This window comes from Taudactylus pleione, unplaced genomic scaffold, assembly GCF_031769625.1.
Source record: "Taudactylus pleione unplaced genomic scaffold, aTauple2 ptg000634l, whole genome shotgun sequence".
NCBI classification, from domain to species: Eukaryota; Metazoa; Chordata; class Amphibia; order Anura; family Myobatrachidae; genus Taudactylus; species Taudactylus pleione.
In genome coordinates, this window is record NW_028285036.1 from 2,350,437 (window position 1) to 2,376,697 (window position 26,261).

The 26,261-nt window shown below is 47.9% G+C and overlaps 1 protein-coding gene across 4 annotated transcripts in view; it reads left to right on the forward strand.

The window, feature by feature from the left end:
* LMNTD1 (lamin tail domain containing 1) overlaps window positions 1-25,468 on the forward strand; it is a 149,314-nt gene extending 123,846 nt beyond the window's left edge. For 2 of the 4 annotated variants that reach the window (XM_088454810.1, XM_088454807.1), the window contains 7 exons: window positions 4,286-4,472; window positions 5,516-5,635; window positions 6,157-6,368; window positions 6,695-6,867; window positions 18,235-18,326; window positions 21,897-22,064; window positions 24,664-24,748. In XM_088454810.1, coding sequence (XP_088310936.1) covers window positions 4,286-4,472; window positions 5,516-5,635; window positions 6,157-6,368; window positions 6,695-6,867; window positions 18,235-18,326; window positions 21,897-22,046 — 934 coding nt within the window. In that variant the 3' untranslated portion in view covers window positions 22,047-22,064; window positions 24,664-24,748. Of the gene's footprint in view, window positions 1-4,285; window positions 4,473-5,515; window positions 5,636-6,156; window positions 6,369-6,694; window positions 6,868-18,234; window positions 18,327-21,896; window positions 22,065-24,663 lie in introns of all 4 variants that reach the window. The other 2 variants (XM_088454808.1, XM_088454809.1) reach the window with 2 other exon arrangements.
* The last annotated feature ends 793 nt before the right edge of the window (window positions 25,469-26,261 follow it).

Below are 26,261 nucleotides of genomic sequence, written 5' to 3' on the forward strand. Positions count from 1 at the left end.
GGTGTGACAGTGACATCAGAGCTGGCGTATACAGGTGAGCTGGGACTCACAGGTGTGATAGTGACATCAGAGCTGGTGTAACGAGGTGACCTGGGACTCACAGGTGTGACAGTGACATCAGAGCTGGCGTATCCAGGTGAGCTGGGACTCACAGGTGTGATAGTGACATCAGAGCTGGTGTATACAGGTGAGCTGGGACTCACAGATGTGATAGTGACATCAGAGCTAATATATACAAGTGAGCTGGGACTCACAGATGTGATAGTGACATCAGAGCTGGTGTATACAAGTGAGCTGGGACTCACAGATGTGATAGTGACATCAGAGCTGGTGTATACAGGTGAGCTGGGACTCACAGGTGTGACAGTGACATCAGAGCTGGCGTATACAGGTGAGCAGGGACTCACTGATGTGATAGTGACATCAGAGCTGGCGTAACGAGGTGACCTGGGACTCACAGGTGTGACAGTGACATCAGAGCTGGCGTATCCAGGTGAGCTGGGACTCACAGGTGTGATAGTGACTTCAGAGCTGGTGTATACAGGTGAGCTGGGACTCACAGATGTGTTAGTGACATCAGAGCTGGTGTATCCAGGTGAGCTGGGACTCACAGGTGTGATAGTGACATCAGAGCTGGTGTATACAGGTGAGCTGGGACTCACAGATGTGATAGTGACATCAGAGCTAATATATACAAGTGAGCTGGGACTCACAGATGTGATAGTGACATCAGAGCTGGTGTATACAGGTGAGCTGGGACTCACGGATGTGATAGTGACATCAGAGCTGGTGTATACAGGTGAGCTGGGACTCACAGGTGTGACAGTGACATCAGAGCTGGCGTATACAGGTGAGCTGGGACTCACAGGTGTGATAGTGACATCAGAGCTGGTGTAAACAGGTGAGCAGGGACTCACTGATGTGATAGTGACATCAGAGCTGGCGTATACAGGTGAGCTGGGACTCACAGGTGTGATAGTGACATCAGAGCTGGCGTATCCAGGTGAGCTGGGACTCACAGGTGTGATAGTGACTTCAGAGCTGGTGGAAACAGGTGAGCTGGGACTCACAGATGTGATAGTGACATCAGAGCTAATGTATACAAGTGAGCTGGGACTCACAGATGTGATAGTGACATCAGAGCTGGTGTAGACAGGTGAGCTGGGACTCACGGATGTGATAGTGACATCAGAGCTGGTGTATACAGGTGCGCTGGGACTCACAGATGTGACAGTGACATCAGAGCTGGCGTATACAGGTGAGCTGGGACTCACGGGTGTGATAGTGACATCAGAGCTGGTGTAAACAGGTGAGCTGGGACTCACTGATGTGATGGTGACATCAGAGCTGGTGTATAAAGGTGAGCTGGGACTCACAGGTGTGATAGTGACATCAGAGCTGGTGTATACAGGTGCGCTGGGACTCACAGATGTGACAGTGACATCAGAGCTGGCGTATACAGGTGAGCTGGGACTCACAGGTGTGATAGTGACATCAGAGCTGGCGTATACAGGTGAGCTGGGACTCACGGATGTGATAGTGACATCAGAGCTGGCATATACAGGTGAGCTGGGACTCACAGATGTGATAGTGACATCAGAGCTGGTGTATACAGGTGAGCTGGGACTCACGAATGTGATAGTGACATCAGAGCTAATATATACAGGTGAGCTGGGACTCACAGATGTGATAGTGACATCAGAGCTGGTGTATACAGGTGAGCTGGGACTCACGGATGTGATAGTGACATCAGAGCTGGTGTATACAGGTGAGCTGGGACCCACAGATGTGATGTATGCTGGTAAATTAAAGAACACCTGTCCCCCATTGGAGGCCACTGGTTTTGAACTGAATCAACATTGATTGGTCTGTGGGAGTCAGTGATGTCACTACGGCACTTAAAGGGCCTCATTTATCAACGCGTTTATCACTCAAAACTAGTGATACATATCACTGTGTATGATAAATGATGCTCCAGCCAATCAGCTCCCAACTGTCAACTGTTAGTAAAATGACAGTTAGGAAGTGATTGGCTGGAGCACCATTTATCATACACAGTGATATGTATCACTAGTTTTGAGTGATAAACGCGTTGATAAATGAGGCCCTTATGAACAGTACTCAGGAGTCACTGGTGCATTGATCAGCTCTATGTAGCGATGAAAGCTACAGTGACATTTAGCGCCAATGCAGCGTCTCAGCAGATCGCGGCCGTTTTGCAGAGGCGCAAGGTTCAGCCGATACATATACAATCTTCAGTTTTGCAGATTGGCCATTCGGCACTGTGCTTGTCAGCGCTGCATTCCCCAAAATGCATAGCGCCTGATTCCGACGCTTTCGCTGACTCTTTTCCGTTCGGCCATGACAGCTTACTGACTTCCTCGTGCTAATGCGATAATCCTCCTGTGTGTACTGCACATCCGTGTGTCTGCATGTGGTAGCCTATACCAGTGTTGGCTAACCTTGACACTCCAGCTGTTGTGGAACTATATATCCCAGCATGCCCTGCCACAGTTTTAGCATGCCCTAATAGCAAAACTGTAGCAGTGCATGCTGGGTTATGTAGTTCCATAACAGCTGGAGTGTCAAGGTTAGCCAACACTGGCCTATACCGTCCACTGTATATCCGGCAGAAGCAGACATCCTATCTCCGTCCGCACGCTGCGATCGGGCACGTCCATGACACTCCCACGAGACGGAGCAGTTACCAAAAACACCAATTTCTGTTGAGTGATGGATCAATCCATATGCACTAGTGATCCCAGCCCGTGTGTGTGTGTGTGTGTGTATGCCCGATATGGCGCACGCGCAGTCGCTGATTTATAACTTTGGGGCATGTGCAGTATCCTGAGATCTGCGAGATCCGTGCGCATTGTCACTTGCGTCCCACTCTGTATCAGGCCCGTAGTCTGACGATTTATTCTGCTTTGTTTGTCGTGAGTGGGAAATATAAATGTATTTGGGGATCCCAGAAGGCACAGAAATTAGGGGGGGGGACACGTCTGAGGCCAAAAATGCGTTATGCGAGGATTGTTCTGCGACACTTTTCTCCTCTCTCGCTGTAGCCTCCGAGCATTAGCCGATCCCATGTTTGCCCCCACGCTGCGTATTGCAGGGGAGCTGACACTCCTATTGCCCTTAATACTGTTAATATATAATCGCAGCCGTACTGATGGCAACTGATTAATAAACTAATCTTATCATGTTTATAACATCTCCTATCTTCTTACTTATGCATTAGTCAAATAGGCGCCAAATACGCGCCCTGGATCTGACCTCGAATCTGAATACTGACACAGGGAAACAATTCTGCAGACTTTCTTCTAGAGCTACCTAATAGATTTTTTATTTATATATATATATATATATCTTTTTTTTTATTGATTTCTTATTCGTTTTTAAGTCTGAGCGCAGCATTGTCTTGGGACAGGAAGCCTCGGCAATAGCAGATTAATTATATATATATATAGGATTATAACATGGATTAGCGTTCCAGGAGTGCGAGATGTTTTCCCCATCACAGAGGCTGCGCTAGGAATACACAAACCCGCTGCATCTTTCTGGCTGGTTTATTCATGTAATACATTATTCTGGTTGTTGTTTCATTCATCTTCAGCACGCAGTGGGGATAATTCAGAGGTGGGCGCAAAAGCGGTCGTGGCTATTGGTGATCGCCCACCTGTGACTTTATGCAAATGCCGCTCCAGAGCCCATCCCTGGTGTACATCTGAATGCGCAAGGGCCGAGACGCCCACTGTCAGCGTCCGTATACGCTGTAACCCCGCCTGGTGCGTCTTTTGATGCCACCATCGGTCACAACATCAAAACTTACACCAGCCCTATGGCAGGCGCGGTTTCTCTGTCCGTGTACGTCTCCTGTGTAAACAATTGAGCGTCTGTGTACACAACCTTATCCACCGACGTGTCTGTGACACCCCCATAACACGCCCATAAGACGAGCCATCTCCGTGCGCCTGTTTAGCCACGTACCAGTCACCGGCTAGGAACGCCAGCTACATTTTCCACACACTCCTCCCTGCGTGCGTCTGAAATCGCAACTGCAACTCTGCACGGACGCAATCAGGACACAAGCGCAGTGGGACTTAGATGCATGCGCAGTAGCAAAAAATCGCTGTACTGCATCCGACAACGGCGCTGCGCCCATCCCTGGAGGAGCCCCGGTGTGAGTGCACAGTTACATGGCATTAAATAAATTTTGTGGCACTTATGTACCATTATGTCACCTATGTCCTGGTTTGTTTTCCATGTGTAATTCCTTTCATAGTGCCCTCGGTGATCTGGAGATCACAGATGTGGATCCCTGCGGCAATTATGTGAGAATCATTAACCGATCTCCTCATAAAGAAGAAGACATTGGGGGCTTCCTCCTGCAGCAGAACATTCGTGGACATCCCGTGTCAGTCTATCGATTCCCACCGAAAACCAGAATCATGGCGAGCAACGCAGTGACTGTGAGTATAGAGAGCTCCAGATATACCTCTGCTATATATTCTACCAGCCAATCAGCCCTTTGCTTTCATTGTCTAACTTGCTCTTAACAGATGAAAACTAACTGCTGATTGGTTGCTATGGTTCAGTGGACATTGTCCACCTAAATGCAGTGTTCATGGCTGAGCTCTATGATTTAAATATGAATATGGTCGTCGCTGGTAGCGTAGCAGAAAAGCGCTGTCTCCACCTTAGCCTGGGAGACGTGTGTGGTCAGTTCAGTGACTGTGGTCAAATCTTGGAGATGGATGTGTATATGAAACTGGACATTGTATGGTGGTCAATTTATATAGGTTATACCAAGGTCAGCTCTTAGAGGTACATTGTACAGAGGCCAGCTCTTGGTGAGTTGCACTTTGGTCAGACGCATTTCATGATGAGTTGTGCAGAGTTCAGATGTTGAAGGTAAATTATAGTGTGGTCAGCTATCAGTGACAAGTTCTTGTAGTGGAGTACTGCAGAGGTCAGCTGTTGGGGTGAGTAGTGCAGAGGCCAGTTCTAGAAAGTCGGTTGTGCAGGAGTCAGCTCTAGAAGGTTGGTTGCACAAGGGGTCACCGCTAGAAGGTCGGCAGGGCAGCGGTCAGCATTTGCAGGTCATTGTGCACAGGTTAGCTCTACAAGGTCAGTTGTGCATGGTTCAGCTCTAGAAGGTCAGTTGTGCAGTGGTCAGCTCTAGAAGGTAGGTTGTCCAGTAGTCAGTTCTAGAAGGTGTGTTGTGCAGTGGTCAGTTCTAGAAGGTTGGTTGTGCCGTGGTCTACTCTAGAAGGTTGGTTGGCCAGGAGTCGGCTCCAGAAAGTCGGTTGGCCAGGGGTTGACTCTAGAAGGTCGGTTGTGCAGTGGTCAGCTGTAGAAGGTCGGTTGGTCAGGGGTCAGCTCCAGAAGGTCGGCTGGCCAGAGGTTGAGTCTAGAAGGTCGGTTGTGCAGTGGTCAGCTCTTCACGGTCACTTGTGCAGTAATTAGCTTTGAAGGTAGAGCCCTTCTTTTATATTTTCCATCTTGATTCCAGGTTTGGGCCTCCGCGTCCGGTATGCCTCACAACCCGCCGACTGATTTTCTGTGGAAGCAGCAGAGCACGTTTGTGACAGTGCCGCGGTGCACCACCATCCTGTGTACCCCAAATGGACAAGTAAGTTGTGTTTTGTCCACTTCCTGAGGCGGAAGATATTCTGGTTGACATGATGTTAGTCCTGCGGTGATTATTCTACGTCTTTCTAAAAGTATCCTAAAATTATTCTACATTGTTTCTTCTTCTGATATTCTCTGTAAAGCGCTGTGTTATATGTGTGTGTGCTATATAAGTAAATGTCAATAAATAATATAGCACTTTTAAGAGTCTGTCACTCTCTCTCTCATGCGTCTATTGCTAAACTCAAAGGGGCCGACTCTATCTATTAAAGCCTCCCCCATTCCTGGACTCTTTCATCTTATTTCCGTGGGGGTGTTAGATAATCTGTGACATCATTGCGATTGGAGATCTGTATTTTGGTTCAGCCAAGCGCCTCCTCCTCTCTCTGGTTCTCCTGTATGTGTTTGAGCTACGATGACCGACGTCCTACAGCTGTCTTTTGGCCTCACATTCCCTCTTAGACATTAGGAAACGTCAGGAATGATGTCCATGTTACTTATGGCGGCTTCTCTCATCTCTAGGCCACGGCGTGGTTCACTCCTGTCAGAAAGAAAATGAAGAAATCACCAGAGAAATATGAGGTGTTTGAATCAGATCCTAAAATCCTGTCACCTAGACCCATATCGGAGATGAGTCAACTGGAAGAAAGACCATTAAGTGGCAGAAAAAGCCAATCACCAAAATCACCGTGTGATCGTCATTTACTAGAGAAAGTACCGAAGCTCCTCAACAGGTGACAGTAATAGGGGAACTGGGCCCATGTCCTATACTAGAGATAAATGATGGGCACTAAACTTATGCAACAACCACACTGCTCATGGGTCCCCATACAATAGAGTTTATGATCATTTGTATTGTATTTTTGCCACTTATTCCTGGTAAGACTGGTCCCTGTAGCGATGGGAGGGAGTGATGTAATAGTGGTGCCAGCTTGTGGGTAACGGGGTGACTTATATAGGACTTGTTCACCGCTCTATGTTGGCTTTTGTGTCTCTCCTGTTATCTCAGTAATATGACGTGTTCCCTGCTCGTATCAGACATTTCCCCTGTAATCTGCAGAGAGAAGACACCACCCGCAGTCCTTCCTGCTACATCCAGCCCATGGACACAGAGTACCGCGTCCCCAACGCACCCCGACTTCTCTCCCGGCCAACTTCTGCCATCGGGAAACGATGGGACAAGCACGTGTCGTCAGTGGCGGTCACACACGGCCAAAACAGAGCGCCCTTCAGGTGAATCTAGCGTGACAGGGCTGGCGTTCCCTATCTAGGGGGGGGTAGATATGCCCATAAAGTGACATATCAACTGCCCCAATTTCAGCCCTTACAGTCCCGATTTGAGGGCTCTGTCCCGCCGTGCCGATTGAGACTGCATTGTCCCAGCAGCTCAGCAGTTGGAGAGTTACGGTCCGTTCACTGCTACTTCGCCAGCCAAAGCAGATGACAACGGGGGTTGTGCGCACCTGACAGGACCTGATTCAGATTTGTATGCAAATGCCGATGTTTACGCAGACTGAGCAATCGTTAGCCTCTGTGCATGTGTGTAAAGCTGCACTGTGCTTGTACTGCGATTTATTTGCGATTACGCTCGCACAGAGGATTCACTTACAAAGTTAGTGACAGGTAGTCAGCATTTGGAGGAGGTAACAAAGGGGGTGGCCAGGCAGATGTGTTGGGACTGTTACATGGGCCTGCATAAATCAGCCATTGCGATCTCTTGTGCAGCGTGAGCGCTCGGTGTGTAAGGAGAACCGCAGTGTGTGAGACAGGTCAGGCTTACTCAGTAGCTGTGTGGCTGCCCGATGTGCGCCGATGTTCCCGATGTATACGTCTGACGGATATGAGAGGGCAGCAGTGGCGTCCCTGTGCTCAGGTAAACTTTGCATACATTAGCATATTTTCGCTATTGCAATCCATAAGAGATTTTAGCTGCGATTGCATTTGCGTAGTGATCTGAATCTGGCCCCTAGTGGGCATGGCATTCAGGGGGCAGAGGAGTGGAATGTGCAGGGGCACCAAGGGGAAGGGGATACAATGTGCCCAGGCTTGCTGGAGGGGCCCGGGTCTGCCACCACTCCCCCCTCCGTTCTACCTGCTGTGTGCTGGGCTGCAGTGCCCTGTGTGTGGGGGGGGGGAGTGGCCACACAAGCACGAATAGGCTATGCCCTTCGCCCGTGCCGGCTTTCTACGGCCATGGGTATGTGGGTCATAAGTGCCAGTCAGTGTTGTAATTCCTGGAGGCAACAGAGCATTTGCCTATGTGTGCCAGGTTTTGGGAATGCCAGCAGTTGGGTTATAGAGCTCTGTAGCATTTGCAACTGAGTGGTCTGGGCTGCGTACAGCCATTTACACAGGCTGCAATGACACTGTCACCTGCTAAGGGGGACCCTCATGGCTGCGTGGGGGGTTTGGGTGTTGTGGTGCGCTGGGTATGCACACTCACTGTGCGGAGTTAGCACAGTGGAACATGGGGTCTCTTGTTGCATCCCGTTGTACAGGACACTCAGGTGCACATCTGACGCTGTGGACGGAGAGGAGGAGAACGTGGAAGACGCGGCGGGAAGCTGCACATGTGAGGAAAATGCAGGTCGGAGGTTGCATCCCTGGCAACAGCCACTCCGGGTCCTAGTGCCCGGCAGCCGCTTTAGTAAACAGATGTAGCGCTAGGGATGGCCATCGGTGGTGCTACCATTGATGGTTACTATCGATGGAAAAATTGCATGTAGCCATCGATGGCTACAAACTATTCAATGGATGACCATCAATGGTTTCACCAACCGATGATCATCCCTGTTTTGCCCCCTTGGGCTAATCAGACCTCGGGGCGGGACTTCAGGGGTGGAGGTATGCTCCGTGTCCTGGCACCTTGTAAATATAAAAACAAAAAAATAACCATTCGGTTATGTTTAGACATCGATCAGGGAAACTATCTTTTTCATCCCCATCGATGGCAAAATAATTTGACATTGGCCCTCATTCAGAGCCGGACGCTATTTGCGGTCGTTCGTTTAAAAACAAGGGGTGGCTATTCAAATGATCCGTACGCACATTGCAGTCTGTTCACACCTCTAAGTCTGAACGAACGAGCAAAACATACGCTCGTTTATTTGTTAAAAACGCCCCCTGGCCGCACGCATCCTACGTCATGTCCGCTATTTATTAGATTAATCGAGTACATCGACCAGCGTATGAACTGCTCGCTATTCTTGTGGTTGGTGTTTGCTACCACAAATTTGCGAGCAGTTCTGGCTCTAAAATAACCCAGTGACGTGGTCAATGACGCTGCTGTTTTAAATATACACACCCATAAAACGCCCGTTTTGACCTTTAAGCACGCCTGCGTTCAGATCTCCACTCCCCATTTTCAAGCACCTTCCCCTGTTACCACCCACATACGCCTCATTCTGTCACTCAAAATAGCAGGCACTCGCTATATAGCGTACAAACGATTTTCGGCCGCACTGACTGGTTCGCGCATGCGTACTAAAAAGCGTACGCATGCGCAGATGTGCAAACATCGCTCGGAACGAGCGTACTGCCGCTAACGAGCGGCTCTGAATGAGGGCCATTATCCATAAAACATCGATGATTATGAATCATCGATGGCCGTCCCTATGCAGCACACAGCGCTCCTGCCAGGAGTGCCGAGTCAAGGGGGAGGCTGGCCCGGGGGCGGGGCTTGGGTCTCGTACTCGCTGCACACCCTGCACCTTCAGTAGCTACGCCTCCGCTCTGAACCTTGAAGCAGGCAACGGGATCTAGGGCAGGAACGTTCGCCGGAGGAGTACAGTATGTTGCTGGAAATTTAGGAAGAACTATTGAGGCCTTTTAAAATGTGCCGCCATTCTAAACCCTGTGCTACATCAGATAATTCTCATGATTGGAGAGGATTTCTCTCAGTACAGATGTGTCCACAATCATATACCTATCCTCAGATCATGGGAAATGCGGCACAGCCGCGCCATGCGTCTTTTATTACTCAATGTTTGCCGAATGTGTATCTTTTTCTCGCTGTCTGTGGGAGGTTGGCATTCCCAGTACATGACTCGCGTCCTTACATACTAAAAGAGGCGCAAAAAAAGACGCTAATCTGGGAAAAAAGGCAGAGACTGGGCACCGATATCGCTGAGCCGCCCCATGCATCCCGCCATGCAGTACAGTGCAGATTTACACTGCCAGGATTGCAAAGTAAGTGCAAGTCCTATGGGCCCAGTACACTGCGAGTCTGCTGGTGGTGGCTGCGGTGCGGAAAAATGCAAAAACTGCCCGTGGCGCTGTGCCTGAGTTGCGCCATATGGTGAGCGCGGACATATGTATCATTGTCATACAGTCAGTGAGCGACTCCTAGAAGGACTGAGGTCTGTCCTGCGTACATCTACCAGGTGCTGTGTAATGGGGTGAGCGGTCTGCAGGATCACCAGTTTACCTGGGCGGCCAATGTGCTCCGCCATCATATCTATCCCAGATTACCTGAGCGGACAATGTGCTCCGCCATCATATCTATCCCATATTACCTGCAGCCAATGTGCTCCGCCATCATATCTATCCCATATTACCTGCAGCCAATGTGCTCCGCCATCACATCTATCCCATATTACCTGAGCAGCCAATGTGCTCCGCCATCATATCTATCCCATATTACCTGCAGCCAATGTGCTCCGCCATCATATCTATCCCATATTACCTGAGCAGCCAATGTGCTCCGCCATCATATCTATCCCATATTACCTGAGCAGCCAATGTGCTCCGCCATCATATCTATCCCATATTACCTGCAGCCAATGTGCTCCGTCATCATATCTATCCCATATTACCTGAGCAGCCAATGTGCTCCGCCATCATATCTATCCCATATTACCTGCAGCCAATGTGCTCCGCCATCATATCTATCCCATATTACCTGAGCGGCCAATGTGCTCCGCCATCATATCTATCCCATATTACCTGCAGCCAATGTGCTCCGCCATCATATCTATCCCATATTACCTGCAGCCAATGTGCTCCGCCATCATATCTATCCCATATTACCTGCATCCAATGTGCTCCGCCATCATATCTATCCCATATTACCTGAGCAGCCAATGTGCTCTGCCATCATATCTATCCCATATTACCTGAGCAGCCAATGTGCTCCGCCATCATATCTATCCCATATTACCTGCAGCCAATGTGCTCCGCCATCATATCTATCCCATATTACCTGAGCGGCCAATGTGCTATGCTTTCATATCTATCCCATATTACCTGCAGCCAATGTGCTCCGCCATCATATCTATCCCATATTACCTGAGCGGCCAATGTGCTCCGCCATCATATCTATCCCATATTACCTGCAGCCAATGTGCTCCGCCATCATATCTATCCCAGATTACCTGAGCAGCCAATGTGCTCCGCCATCATATCTATCCCATATTACCTGCAGCCAATGTGCTTCGCCATCATATCTATCCCATATTACCTGCAGCCAATGTGCTCCGCCATCATATCTATCCCATATAACCTGCAGCCAATGTGCTCCGCCATCATATCTATCCCATATTACCTGAGCAGCCAATGTGCTCCGCCATCATATCTATCCAATATTACCTGAGCAGCCAATGTGCTCCGCCATCATATCTATCCCATATTACCTGCAGCCAATGTGCTCCGCCATCATATCTATCCCATATTACCTGCAGCCAATGTGCTCCGCCATCATATCTATCCCATATTACCTGCAGCCAATGTGCTCCGCCATCATATCTATCCCATATTACCTGCAGCCAATGTGCTCCGCCATCATATCTATCCCATATTACCTGAGCAGCCAATGTGCTCCGCCATCATATCTATCCCATATTACCTGCAGCCAATGTGCTCCGCCATCATATCTATCCCATATTACCTGCAGCCAATGTGCTCCGCCATCATATCTATCCCATATTACCTGAGCAGCCCATGTGCTCCGCCATCATATCTATCCCATATTACCTGAGCAGCCCATGTGCTCCGCCATCATATCTATCCCATATTACCTGAGCAGCCAATGTGCTCCACCATCATATCTATCCCATATTACCTGCAGCCAATGTGCTCCGCCATCATATCTATCCCATATTACCTGCAGCCAATGTGCTCCGCCATCATATCTATCCCATATTACCTGCAGCCAATGTGCTCCGCCATCATATCTATCCCATATTACCTGAGCAGCCAATGTGCTCCGCCATCATATCTATCCCATATTACCTGAGCAGCCAATGTGCTCCGCCATCATATCTATACCATATTACCTGAGCGGCCAATGTGCTCCGCCATCATATCTATCCCATATTACCTGGGCAGCCAATGTGCTCCGCCATCATATCTATCCCATATTACCTGCAGCCAATGCGCTCCGCCATCACATCTATCCCATATTACCTGAGTGGCCAATGTGCTCCGCCATCACATCTATCCCATATTACCTGCAGCCAATGTGCTCCGCCATCATATCTATGCCATATTACCTGCAGCCAATGTGCTCCTCCATCATATCTATCCCATATTACCTGAGCAGCCAATGTGCTCCGCCATCATATCTGTCCCATATTACCTGCAGCCAATGTGCTCCGCCATCATATCTATCCCATATTACCTGAGCGGCCCATGTGCTCCGCCATCATATCTATCCCATATTACCTGAGCGGCCAATGTGCTCCGCCATCATATCTATCCCATATTACCTGAGCGGCCAATGTGCTCCGCCATCATATCTATCCCATATTACCTGAGCGGCCAATGTGCTCCGCCATCCTATCTATCCCATATTACCTGAGCAGCCAATGTGCTCCGCCATCCTATCTATCCCATATTACCTGAGCGGCCAATGTGCTCCGCCATCATATCTATCCCATATTACCTGGGCGGCCAATGTGCTCCGCCATCATATCTATACTATATTACCTGAGCGGCCAATGTGCTCCGCCATCATATCTATCCATTATTACCTGAGCGGCCAATGTGCTCCGCCATCATATCTATCCCATATTACCTGAGCGGCCAATGTGCTCCGCCATCATATCTATCCCATATTACCTGCAGCCAATGTGCTCCGCCATCATATCTATCCCATATGACCTGAGCGGCCAATGTGCTCCGCCATCATATCAATCCCATATTACCTGAGCGGCCAATGTGCTCCGCCATCATATCTATCCCATATTACCTGCAGCCAATGTGCTGCGCCATCATATCTATCCCATATTACCTGAGCAGCCAATGTGCTCCGCCATCATATCTATCCCATATTACCTGAGCAGCCAATGTGCTCCGCCATCATATCTATCCCATATTGCCTGCAGCCAATGTGCTCCGCCATCATATCTTTCCCATATTACCTGCAGCCAATGTGCTCCGCCATCACATCTATCCCATATTACCTGAGCAGCCAATGTGCTCCGCCATCATATCTATCCCATATTACCTGCAGCCAATGTGCTCCGCCATCATATCTATCCCATATTACCTGAGCAGCCAATGTGCTCCGCCATCATATCTATCCCATATTACCTGAGCAGCCAATGTGCTCCGCCATCATATCTATCCCATATTACCTGCAGCCAATGTGCTCCGCCATCATATCTATCCCATATTACCTGCAGCCAATGTGCTCCGCCATCATATCTATCCCATGTTACCTGCAGCCAATGTGCTCCGCCATCACATCTTTCCCATATTACCTGAGCGGCCAATGTGCTCCGCCATCATATCTATCCCATATTACCTGCAGCCAATATGCTCCGCCAACATATCTATCCCATATTACCTGCAGCCAATGTGCTCCGCCATCATATCTATCCCATATTACCTGCAGCCAATGTGCTCCGCCATCATATCTATCCCATATTACCTGCAGCCAATGTGCTCCGCTATCATATCTATCCCATATTACCTGCAGCCAATGTGCTCCGCCATCATATCTATCCCATATTACCTGAGCGGCCAATGTGCTCCGCCATCATATCTATCCCATATTACCTGCAGCCAATGTGCTCCGCCATCACATTTTTCCCATATTACCTGCAGCCAATGTGCTCCGCCATCATATCTATCCCATATTACCTGAGCGGCCAATGTGCTCCGCCATCATATCTATCCCATATTACCTGCAGCCAATGTGCTCCGCCATCACATTTATCCCATATTACCTGCAGCCAATGTGCTCCGCCATCATATCTATCCCATATTACCTGAGTGGCCAATGTGCTCCGCCATCATATCTATCCCATATTACCTGCAGCCAATGTGCTCCGCCATCATATCTATCCCATATTACCTGAGCGGCCAATGTGCTCCGCCATCATATCTATCCCATATTACCTGCAGCCAATGTGCTCCGCCATCATATCTATCCCATATTACCTGCAGCCAATGTGCTCCGCCATCATATCTATCCCATATTACCTGCAGCCAATGTGCTCCGCCATCATATCTATCCCATATTACCTGCAGCCAATGTGCTCCGCCATCATATCTATCCCATATTACCTGAGCGGCCCATGTGCTCCGCCATCATATCTATCCCATATTACCTGCAGCCAATGTTCTCCGCCATCATATCTATCCCATATTACCTGCAGCCAATGTGCTCCGCCATCATATCTATCCCATATTAACTGCAGCCAATGTGCTCCGCCATCATATCTATCCCATATTACTTGAGCGGCCAATGTGCTCCGCCATCATATCTATCCCATATTACCTGAGCGGCCAATGTGCTCCGCCATCATATCTATCCCATATTACCTGCAGCCAATGTGCTCCGCCATCATATCTATCCCATATTACCTGCAGCCAATGTGCTCCGCCATCATATCTATCCCATATTACCTGAGCGGACAATGTGCTCCGCCATCATATCTATCCCATATTACCTGAGCGGACAATGTGCTCCGCCATCATATCTATCCCATATTACCTGAGCGGACAATGTGCTCCGCCATCATATCTATCCCATATTACCTGCAGCCAATGTGCTCCGCCATCATATCTATCCCATATTACCTGCAGCCAATGTGCTCCGCCATCATATCTATCCCATATTACCTGCAGCCAATGTGCTCCGCCATCATATCTATCCCATATTACCTGCAGCCAATGTGCTCCACCATCATATCTGTCCCATATTACCTGAGCAGCTAATGTGCTCCGCCATCATATCTATCCCATATTACCTGAGCGGCCAATGTGCTCCGCCATCATATCTATCCCATATTACCTGAGCGGCCAATGTGCTCCGCCATCATATCTATCCCATATTACCTGAGCGGCCAATGTGCTCCGCCATCATATCTATCCCATATTACCTGCAGCCAATGTGCTCCGCCATCATATCTATCCCATATTACCTGGGCAGCCAATGTGCTCCGCCATCATATCTATCCCATATTACCTGCAGCCAATGTGCTCCGCCATCATATCTATCCCATATTACCTGCAGCCAATGTGCTCCGCCATCATATCTATCCCATATTACCTGCAGCCAATGTGCTCCACCATCATATCTATGCCATATTACCTGAGCGGCCAATGTGCTCCGCCATCATATCTATCCCATATTACCTGAGCGGCCAATGTGCTCCGCCATCATATCTGTCCCATATTACCTGAGCGGCCAATGTGCTCCGCCATCATATCTATCCCATATTACCTGCAGCCAATGTGCTCCGCCATCATATCTATCCCATATTACCTGAGCGGCCCATGTGCTCCGCCATCATATCTATCCCATATTACCTGCAGCCAATGTGCTCCGCCATCATATCTATCCCATATTACCTGCAGCCAATGTGCTCCGCCATCATATCTATCCCATATTACCTGCAGCCAATGTGCTCCGCCATCATATCTATCCCATATTACCTGCAGCCAATGTGCTCCGCCATCATATCTATCCCATATTACCTGCAGCCAATGTGCTCCGCCATCATATCTATCCCATATTACCTGAGCGGCCCATGTGCTCCGCCATCATATCTATCCCATATTACCTGAGCGGCCCATGTGCTCCGCCATCATATCTATCCCATATTACCTGAGCGGCCCATGTGCTCCGCCATCATATCTATCCCATATTACCTGCAGCCAATGTTCTCCGCCATCATATCTATCCCATATTACCTGCAGCCAATGTGCTCCGCCATCATATCTATCCCATATTACCTGCAGCCAATGTGCTCCGCCATCATATCTATCCCATATTACCTGAGCGGCCAATGTGCTCCGCCATCATATATATCCCATATTACCTGAGCGGCCAATGTGCTCCGCCATCATATCTATCCCATATTACCTGCAGCCAATGTGCTCCGCCATCATATCTATCCCATATTACCTGAGCGGACAATGTGCTCCGCCATCATATCTATCCCATATTACCTGAGCGGACAATGTGCTCCGCCATCATATCTATCCCATATTACCTGAGCGGACAATGTGCTCCGCCATCATATCTATCCCATATTACCTGAGCGGCCAATGTGCTCCGCCATCATATCTATGCCATATTACCTGCAGCCAATGTGCTCCGCCATCATATCTATCCCATATTACCTGAGCGGACAATGTGCTCCGCCATCATATCTATCCCATATTACCTGAGCGGACAATGTGCTCCGCCATCATATCTATCCCATATTACCTGCGGACAATGTGCTCCGCCATCATATCTATCCCATATTACCTGCAGCCAATGTGCTCCGCCATCATATCTATCCCATATTACCTGCAGCCAATGTGCTCCGCCATCATATCTATCCCATATTACCTGCAGCCAATGTGCTCCACCATCATATCTATCCCATATTACCTGAGCAGCTAATGTGCTCCGCCATCATATCTATCCCATATTACCTGAGCGGCCAATGTGCTCCGCCATCATATCTATCCCATATTACCTGAGCGGCCAATGTGCTCCGCCATCATATCTATCCCATATTACCTGAGCGGCCAATGTGCTCCGCCATCATATCTATCCCATATTACCTGCAGCCAATGTGCTCCGCCATCATATCTATCCCATATTACCTGGGCAGCCAATGTGCTCCGCCATCATATCTATCCCATATTACCTGCAGCCAATGTGCTCCGCCATCATATCTATCCCATATTACCTGCAGCCAATGTGCTCCGCCATCATATCTATCCCATATTACCTGCAGCCAATGTGCTCCGCCATCATATCTATCCCATATTACCTGCAGCCAATGTGCTCCACCATCATATCTATGCCATATTACCTGAGCGGCCAATGTGCTCCGCCATCATATCTATCCCATATTACCTGAGCGGCCAATGTGCTCCGCCATCATATCTGTCCCATATTACCTGAGCGGCCAATGTGCTCAGCCATCATATCTATCCCATATTTCCTGAGCAGCCAATGTGCTCCGCCATCATATCTGTCCCATATTACCTGAGCGGCCATCCTCGTTTTTAAATATGGGAAATGTGTCTCTCCAATCTCCCCCTGACAGGATGACAGCCTCCCTCTCACAGGATGACGGCCTCCCTCTCACAGGATGACGGCCTCCCTCTCACAGGATGACGGCCTCCCTCTCACAGGATGACGGCCTCCCTCTCACAGGATGACGGCCTCCCTCTCACAGGATGACGGCCTCCCTCTCACAGGATGACGGCCTCCCTCTCACAGGATGACGGCCTCCCTCTCACAGGATGACGGCCTCCCTCTCACAGGATGACGGCCTCCCTCTCACAGGATGACGGCCTCCCTCTCACAGGATGACGGCCTCCCTCTCACAGGATGACGGCCTCCCTCTCACAGGATGACAGCCTCCCTCTTACAGGATGACAGTCCCTCTGTAATGCCAGATAGACAACGACCCAACCACATAGTGATAATAACAATTGTACAGTCTAGCAGAACACGCTGGCGCGATATAAATATATGTTAATATATAAAATAGCGCTCTTGCGCTAGGCAGGAACATTGGGCCGGATTCACAGATGTGCACTATGCCAATGTTTTACGCAGTTCAGCGATAATCGTCAAACTGCGCATACATCTTAGTTGCGCAGTGCATTCGTCAAGATACTCGCAGTGACTATTTGCTCGCAGTGTGACCGACAGCCAGCGAGCACTTGGGGGAGGTAACGGCGTATCTCGACCGTTTTTGGGGCGTCACACCCTGCGAGTAATATCCCGTACGCAAGAAATGTGGCTCCGGCGGCTCAGTTCCTGCGACCATTCTGCGGGATCATAGACTCGCTCAGGGCCACGATAATGGAAGGATCCGGGACCGATGCTGCGTCTCTGTGCGCAGATGTTTGTATTTGCAAAGCCGCAGGTGGACGTCTCAGTACATCTCCTGGCGTCTGTGACATTTGCATATTTTCACACAGCAGCTGCGTACACATACACGGTGGCAGCGATATTAGCGTCCATCTCTGAATAATGTCCATGTAACCAGCGGGGAGAGGGAGAAAATGATTTGTTTTTATGTCACCGTATTCTCTGGGAAACGCGTCATTATTGTGGCTTATTTCCCCCAAGTGATGGAGATGAAGGATTATTATGTTATCGGTTCGGTAATGCGGCAGAGTCTGTCTCTTCTCCTCCAGCAGGTGCTCCGAGCTCAGGGCCCAGGAATGACAGAGATCCCAGCATCAGCCAAATCAGCAAGAGGAGCCGAGGACCCACCCGATCAGCAGGGGTAAGTGATGTCCTCAGCACTGCACCATGACAGGAGCACCGAGCTTCTCTGACGATCATTAACTGACCAGTCAGGTGGGGCCGTATTGCGCTGGAAGACGGACACTAGGGGGTCTGATTCACACTTGCACGCAAATTCCGAATGCGGCACACTGCCCACGCACCGTATCCTGCGTACGCAACTTAGAGTCGCTGCAAATGATTCAGAGTCTTGGTCGCTTCTCACCTACGGCTCACTGGGCATTACTGGGTGTCAATAGGGGCAATTGCGTATAGCAGAAGTGCCCCCTCGGGCATATACACAGAGTTGGCGGCTATTCAGAGCTGAGCGTTTGCAGAGATCCATCTGATTTTCCAGCACGGTGGCACAGTGGTTAGCTTGCTGCCTCAAAGCACTGAAGTCTTGGGTTCCCACCAAGGCCCTCTCTGTGTGCAGTTTGTGTGTTCTTCCCATATTTGCGGGAATTTCCTCTGTCCTCCTGTTTCTCTCTCCAAGTCCAAAAACATACTGCTGGTTAACTGGCTACTGGCAAAAAAAATAACAAATAACCCTAGTGTGTATGTGTCCCTGTGATAGGGAATACAGACTGTATTATACAGGGTGGGTTAGTCTATGTGCTGGATGGGGTGTCGGGTAGTCTTATGTCACTGAAAGCAGTGGCATAGTCTATGCAGGGGGGAGAGCAGTGTATCAGGGTGGAAAGGGTTGTTGTCGCTGACCCCTTCCCCGGAGCTTGCGCACGCCTATGGCGGACAACTTATATTACAGGATTTTATATCTTCTTTGGAATGAATACATTACACATTTTCTGCTACAATACATGGTAAAGCCACAAGACTGCATGACAGGTTTGGTGTGTAATAAATGCCAGCAGCGACATCTAGTGCCCAAATGTAGAATTACACAGGGTTTATATCATACTTGAACAGGCGAGTGGATGAAGGTTACAGTTTCCTTCAAAATGACTTTTTGTTAATGGAGGCAGGTGTTATGACCTAGGGATCATAGTAACAATGTTATTTTAAATATTGGTAATCTATTTACTGGTATATTCTGAGGATATAACTGTAAATATCGAAGTTTCTTCTAAGCGTAACATAACACCTTTATCCACTACCCTCTTTATATACAGTGTATATATATATATATATATATATATATATATATATTATATAGAGGAGGCACTCAGCAGACCTTTGCATTTGAATTAATGACACTGCAGTCACGGTTACAGTCTAACCTGTCATTATTTCAGTTGCCCGCAGAGTGACGCCTCTTTCGCTATAATAACACCTTCATCCCCTCCCCTCTTCAATTGCGTTTTGTGTGCTGACTGGCTGCTTGCAGGTCACGGCATTTGATTTATAAATGAGCTGTCACAGTTGATGACACAACACAATGTGTGATCCTTCCTCACCTAATTACTGTATCATGTTACAAGCACTTATATAGACACAGACAGAGCCGCCCAGACATTGGGCGGGATTGGGTACAGGGGGCGTGGCTCTGCCCCGTCAGGATGTACACGCCAAAGGCACGACCCACAACAGGGGGCCTGGTCCTGGCATCATGGTGGGCAGTGCAGAGAATGCCAGTACCCCTCTGTCGGAAACTATATCCCAGGTAAACTCGTGTAGCGTGAAAATCTCAGAGTACCACTTCCCCGCTGCATCTATCTGTGAAAGCGCGGCCTCAATCCCGACCGTAGAGGCATCAACTTCCAGGCAGAAAGGTTGGTCACAGTCTGGTTGTCTGAGGATAAGTACTGAAGCGAAACACGGCTTTAACCGGACGAACGTCTCTTCAGCTTCAGGAGGCCAAATCCTGGTATCTTGCTCTTTTTTGGTGAGTGCCCTTAATGGGAGCTGTGACAGACAAGTAATTTATAATGAACTGTCTGTAGAAATGACAGAACCCAAGGAAAACACTGTATGTCTTTTAGCCAGTTAGCAATGGTGACAAGCTGCTCAGGATCCATCTGAAGACTGGAACCAGAGATAACATATCCCGGGAATGAGACCTCTTTCTGCTGGAAGGTGCATTTTTCCAGTTCACAATAAAGCTGATTTGCTCGAAGACGAGAGAGAACATCACATACACGCTTGTGACGGCTGGTTAGAGCTTTAGAAAATATCAGAATGTCCTCAAAATCGATCACAACGTATTTATACAAAAGGTCCCTGGAAATATTGTTCATGTATTTTTGGAAAACAGCTGGGGCATTGCTTAATCTGAATGGCATGACCAACTACCCGTAATGTCTGTTGCGAGTGTTAAAAGCTGCCTTCTCCTGACCTGATCCTGATTAAGTTATAACAGTGATTCCCAACCTCGGTCCTCAAGGCACACTAACAGTCCTGATTTTAGTGATGTCCATGGTTGAGCACGGATGGTTAAATCAAAATAACTGAGGTACTAATTAAGTCACCTGTGCTTAAGTACGGTTATCCTTAAAACCTGGACTGTTAGTGTGCCTTGAGGACCGTGGTTGGGAACCCCTGGGTTATAAGCTCCATGCAGATCAAGTTTGGTAAAAACATCAGCTCCTTTTATTCTATCAAAGAGTTTAGAGATTAACAGTGAGGGGTATCGATCCTTGATGGTAATGAGACAGAACAATCAGTTTCTACTTAACATTTAACTAGCAACTCCTAGAACAGTGGTTCTCAAACTCGGTCCTCAGGACCACACACAGTTCACGTTTTGCAGGTCACCCAGCAGGTGCACAGGTGTAATCATTACTCACTGACACATTTTAAAAGATCCACAGGTGGAGCTAATTATTTCACTTGCGATTCTGTGAGGAGACATGGAAAACAGGCACTGTTTGGGGTCCTGAGGACCGAGTTTGAGAACCTGTGTTCTAGAAGATAACAGCTAGAATTTGATTGGTTGCTATGGGCAACATCACTTCTAAAACTCACTTATAATTAAAAACTCTCACTGTAGTAAATTTACCCCTGATAGTCATACAAGGTCTGAGGCCTCCATCTTCTTTTTTTTTTTTTTTATGAAAAAGTGTGCGGCTGCTGCCTGTGATTAGGACTCTCTGATGAACCCACATTCTAGGTTATCTTTTATATATTCAGTAACTGTCTAGGTCTCTAGTAGTGACAGAGGAAATATTCTTGCACGAGAGGGTGTTTTTCCAGGCAATAAGTGGATTGGACATTCGCAGTCCCAATGGACAGGAAGGGTCTCTGTGGCCTTTTTACTAAATACATTACGAAAGTCTAAGTATTTAACTGGCAGCGAAGTGTCTTGTGCAAGGACTGATCTCAGGACAGCTTCACTCTAAAGACTGATTTGGGGTAAACAGTTTTTATGACAACAAGAACCCCAAGACAAAATCTGAGGCTTGTTCCAATCAGAAGTGGGAGAGTGCAGGCGTAACCAAGGGAGACCCAGGATGATCGGACTCTCGCCTGTAGGAAGTACATAAGAGGAAATCTGTTCCTTATAGAGTGCATCAATTTCCATGATCAGGCTCTTGGTCTGGTAATGAAAAGTAGAGATAGGAATCCTACTTCCCTCCCTATACTAATATATCTTTGTCTGTTTGCACGACAGGCAAGAAAAGGAACACTTAGAATTCTCCTCCCTGGAAGCTTCTCCTCACCCTCCTGTCAGCACCGGGCAGGGGTACAGATATTACAGGCAGTGCAGGACCTGTCTTTCCAACCTCCGATGCCGCGCCCGCCTGCTCTTACATCCTGGTGATCTGGAGCCCATAGACAGGTCAGGAGCGGACCCCCCTTATATTACTGTTTATGACTTTGTACAAACTTTTACTGTCACGTAGACCACAGGGACCCTGCATATTACCCAGCAGCATTGGTCACCCTGCAGCCAGTGACTAGGCAGCCAGTATAGCCAATCAGTGGCAGGAATCACCTCACCTTCTCATAGTGTTTATGTCACTGTCCCAATTCTGCCTTCTCTGTATACATTTTTGCACAGTATAGAAAACCTGTTTCCGCTGGACTAGCAGGACGTGGTTCATGGACATTTCCGCTGGACTAGCAGGACGTGGTTTGTGGACATTTCCACTGGACTAGCAGGATGTGGTTCATGGACATTTCCGCTGGACTAGCAGGACGTGGTTCGTGGACATTTCCGCTGGACTAGTAGGACGTGGTTCGTGGACATTTCTGCTGGACTAGCAGGATGTGGTTCCTGGACATTTCCGCTAGACTAGCAGGACGTGTTTCATGGACATTTCCGCTGGACTAGCAGGACGTGGTTCCTGGACATTTCCGCTGGACTAGCAGGACGTGGTTCCTGGACATTTCCGCTGGACTAGCAGGACGTGGTTCATGGACATTTCCGCTGGACTAGCAGGACGTGGTTCATGGACATTTCCGCTGGACTAGCAGGACGTGGTTCATGGACATTTCCGCTGGACTAGCAGGACGTGGTTCATGGACATTTCCGCTGGACTAGCAGGACGTGGTTCATGGACATTTCCGCTAGACTAGCAGGACGTGGTTCGTGGACATTTCCGCTGGACTAGCAGGACGTGGTTCCTGGACATTTCTGTTGGACTAGCAGGACGTGGTTCCTGGATATTTCCGCTGGACTAGCAGGACTTGGTTCATGGACAATTTCCACTGGACTAGCAGAACGTGGTTCCTGGATATTTCCGCTGGACTAGCAGGACGTGGTTCCTGGATATTTCCGCTGGACTAGCAGGACGTGGTTCGTGGACTAACAGTTAGACATGGGATAACTGATAGGATTTTCCTGTAGGTAAACGGGAAGTTTTACTTGAAAGAACAGAATGGGCATTGCCCCATGGGCCTTTAGGCAGGACTGCAACAAGGGGTGTGCGACAGGTGCTGACACCCAGGGTGCAAAGCCCAGGAGGTGGCATGGGCGCTGTCCCTGATGGCACCTTTGACAGGGAGCCTCCCACCCTTTTCCACCTTGCGGGGTCCCTGCTACGGCCATGACTCTAGTACAGGGGCAAAACTTTGGGCTTCCAAGCAATAAATGCCCATGAGGAGAGTCTCTTTCTGTCCCACCACTCTGGTGCCCAAGGAAGACAGACAGCTCAGTGTTACTAAGAGGGGGGGATTAGGGCCATCATTAGATGTTCTGCTTCCTAACAGGTAGATGATTTCGCCAACCAAATGATAAAAAGTAAATAATGTGTTGTCTTGTGCTGCTGTAGAAAGGCCGGTGACACCAATAGAAATAGGAAATATTAGATATTTTACTGTTATAAGAAATGTGCAATTTATTCCTAATTTTTGGCAAAATTGAATTGTGGCACAGTCAGTTGTAGTTTGTTCTGCACCCACTCATAGGTTATGGCGGCCCTAGGTACAGACGGTGCCTCCAAGAGAGCCTACTCCGAGACCTAACAACAGTCCGGACCCTAATACATGTGTAAAGCTAATGACATGTAGGCACAGAGCACAGGTGTTGTGTCCCCGTTACAGGTGTGATTTCAGGCTTGACCTGTTTTCTGTTTGGAAAAATGATGACCCCTCAGCCCCCCTTTTGTTTGTTCAGACTTAAGTGGAAAATCACCCGTTTATATTGGTGAATTTGTGCCGTGCTAGGCAGCTGAACCGTTCACATGTGCAGAGGTTCCATCTTTGTACCCCATAACCCCATTTTATCACACTGAAGCAGGTGCAGCGATGTCACAAATTAGTGATTAACCTTACATTCATTAATATCAGCATTAAATGCATCCACAGACAGAGCACACTGAATAGAGACAGTTACATTATACTGTATACTATATAATGAATCCCCTGCTGTAGTATACTGTATATTATATAATGAATCCCCTGCTGTAGTATACTGTATATTATATAATGAATCCCCTGCTGTAGTATACTGTATATTATATAATGAATCCCCTGCTGTAGGATATTATAGCACAGGCGCTGGGAGAATGGTTTCCCAGTAATGGTTTGGTCTGACTTGTACTGGTAACAGATTGTACACATGTACTATACAGCTATAGCAACAAGGCAGGACCCTCACCACTTATAAGGCAGAAATCTAATTCACTCCGGTGAGTATTTGACCTAAATTAATGTCGCCGGTAACTCGGTGCTGGTTTCCCTGTCTGTCGTTGTACTTTGCTTCTTCACCAGAAACAATGGCAGCTCAATCCTTCCAAGGGAGTTAGTGTAAGATTGTGCAATGTAGATAGGATCACATGGCTGATTACTGATATTATATGACAGGGGCAGAACTGCCAGAAATTGGACAATCTCTGTTATCAAAAAGTATTTATTTTGTTTCTGAAATGAATGGTCCTTAATAACGACTGTGTTCCCAGGCACCAAACTGATGCGTTTCACTTTATATTTTGCAGCCTAACTCCCGAGGAGTCCTGTATCTGGGATATTCCGCACCCGCTGGGTCTGTTCTACATAAGTTCTTCTCAAACTCCTCATATGACATCAGGCTGGCGAGTCACGTTTCTCTGGCTCCCACCATCCTGTCCAGCATCTGATACACTCACAATAAACAGTGGAGGCATGAAATTATATTTCTATATGATTGGACTATATATCGCTTTATCTTAGCATATGGCTTTCTACTTTACTATCACTTTATAAAGTTCAGGTAATATGTTGGCAAATGTTATAGGATTTTCTAGTTAGTTATAAACTCTTCTTATAGATGCGTAATTAGGGTAAAGAACCTGGCTGATTCCCGGCCTCTTACATGTAGCTACAGGCGGAAAGGAAAACTTTTATTTCTCTACAATTTTTTTGCAAATTTTTCCTGGGATAAAAGAAGAAAACAGAACTGTTACCGGGTAACATGAACTGATTGTACAATTGTGGATTTGTGACCATGAATTACTATTTTCAGACAGCTTAGCTATTACCAATGGGGTATGTCATTATTACCAATGGGGTATGTCATTATTACCAATGGGGTATGTCATTATTACCATGGGGTATGCCATTATTACCAATGGGGTATGTCATTATTACCAATGGGGTATGTCATTATTACCAATGGGGTATGCCATTATTACCAATGGGGTATGCCATTATTACCAATGGGGTATGTCATTATTACCAATGGGGTATGCCATTATTACCAATGGGGTATGCCATTATTACCAATGGGGTATGCCATTATTACCAATGGGGTATGCCATTATTACCAATGGGGTATGTCATTATTACCAATGGGGTATGTCATTATTACCAATGGGGTATGTCATTATTACCATGGGGTATGTCATTATTACCAATGGGGTATGTCATTATTACCAATGGGGTATGTCATTATTACCAATGGGGTATGTCATTATTACCAATGGGGTATGCCATTATTACCAATGGGGTATGTCATTATTACCAATGGGGTATGTCATTATTACCAATGGGGTATGTCATTATTACCAATGGGGTATGCCATTATTACCAATGGGGTATGCCATTATTACCATGGGGCATGTCATTATTACCAATGGTGTATGCCATTATTACCAATGGGGTATGTCATTATTACCAATGGGGTATGTCATTATTACCAATGGGGTATGCCATTACTACCAATGGGGTATGCCATTACTACCAATGGGGTATGCCATTACTACCAATGGGGCATGCCATTATTACCAATGGGGCATGCCATTATTACCAATGGGGCATGTCATTATTACCAGTGGGGTATGTCCTTATTACCAGTGGGGTATGCCATTATTACCAAATGTACATTACAAATGGTTCTTTTAGTTATTTAGGGCCTGATTCAGCATGGATTGCTATTGCGATCGCGGCTGTGATTACACATGTAGGGCTGCTGCGAAAATATGCTAATGACTGCAATCGCAAAGCCATCGCACAGCCAGCATAGAGACGCCCACTACCGCTATCTCACATCCATAATACCTCGCAGTCCTGCGTACACATCGGTAACATTGGCTCCTCACGCATAGTTACAGCAGGT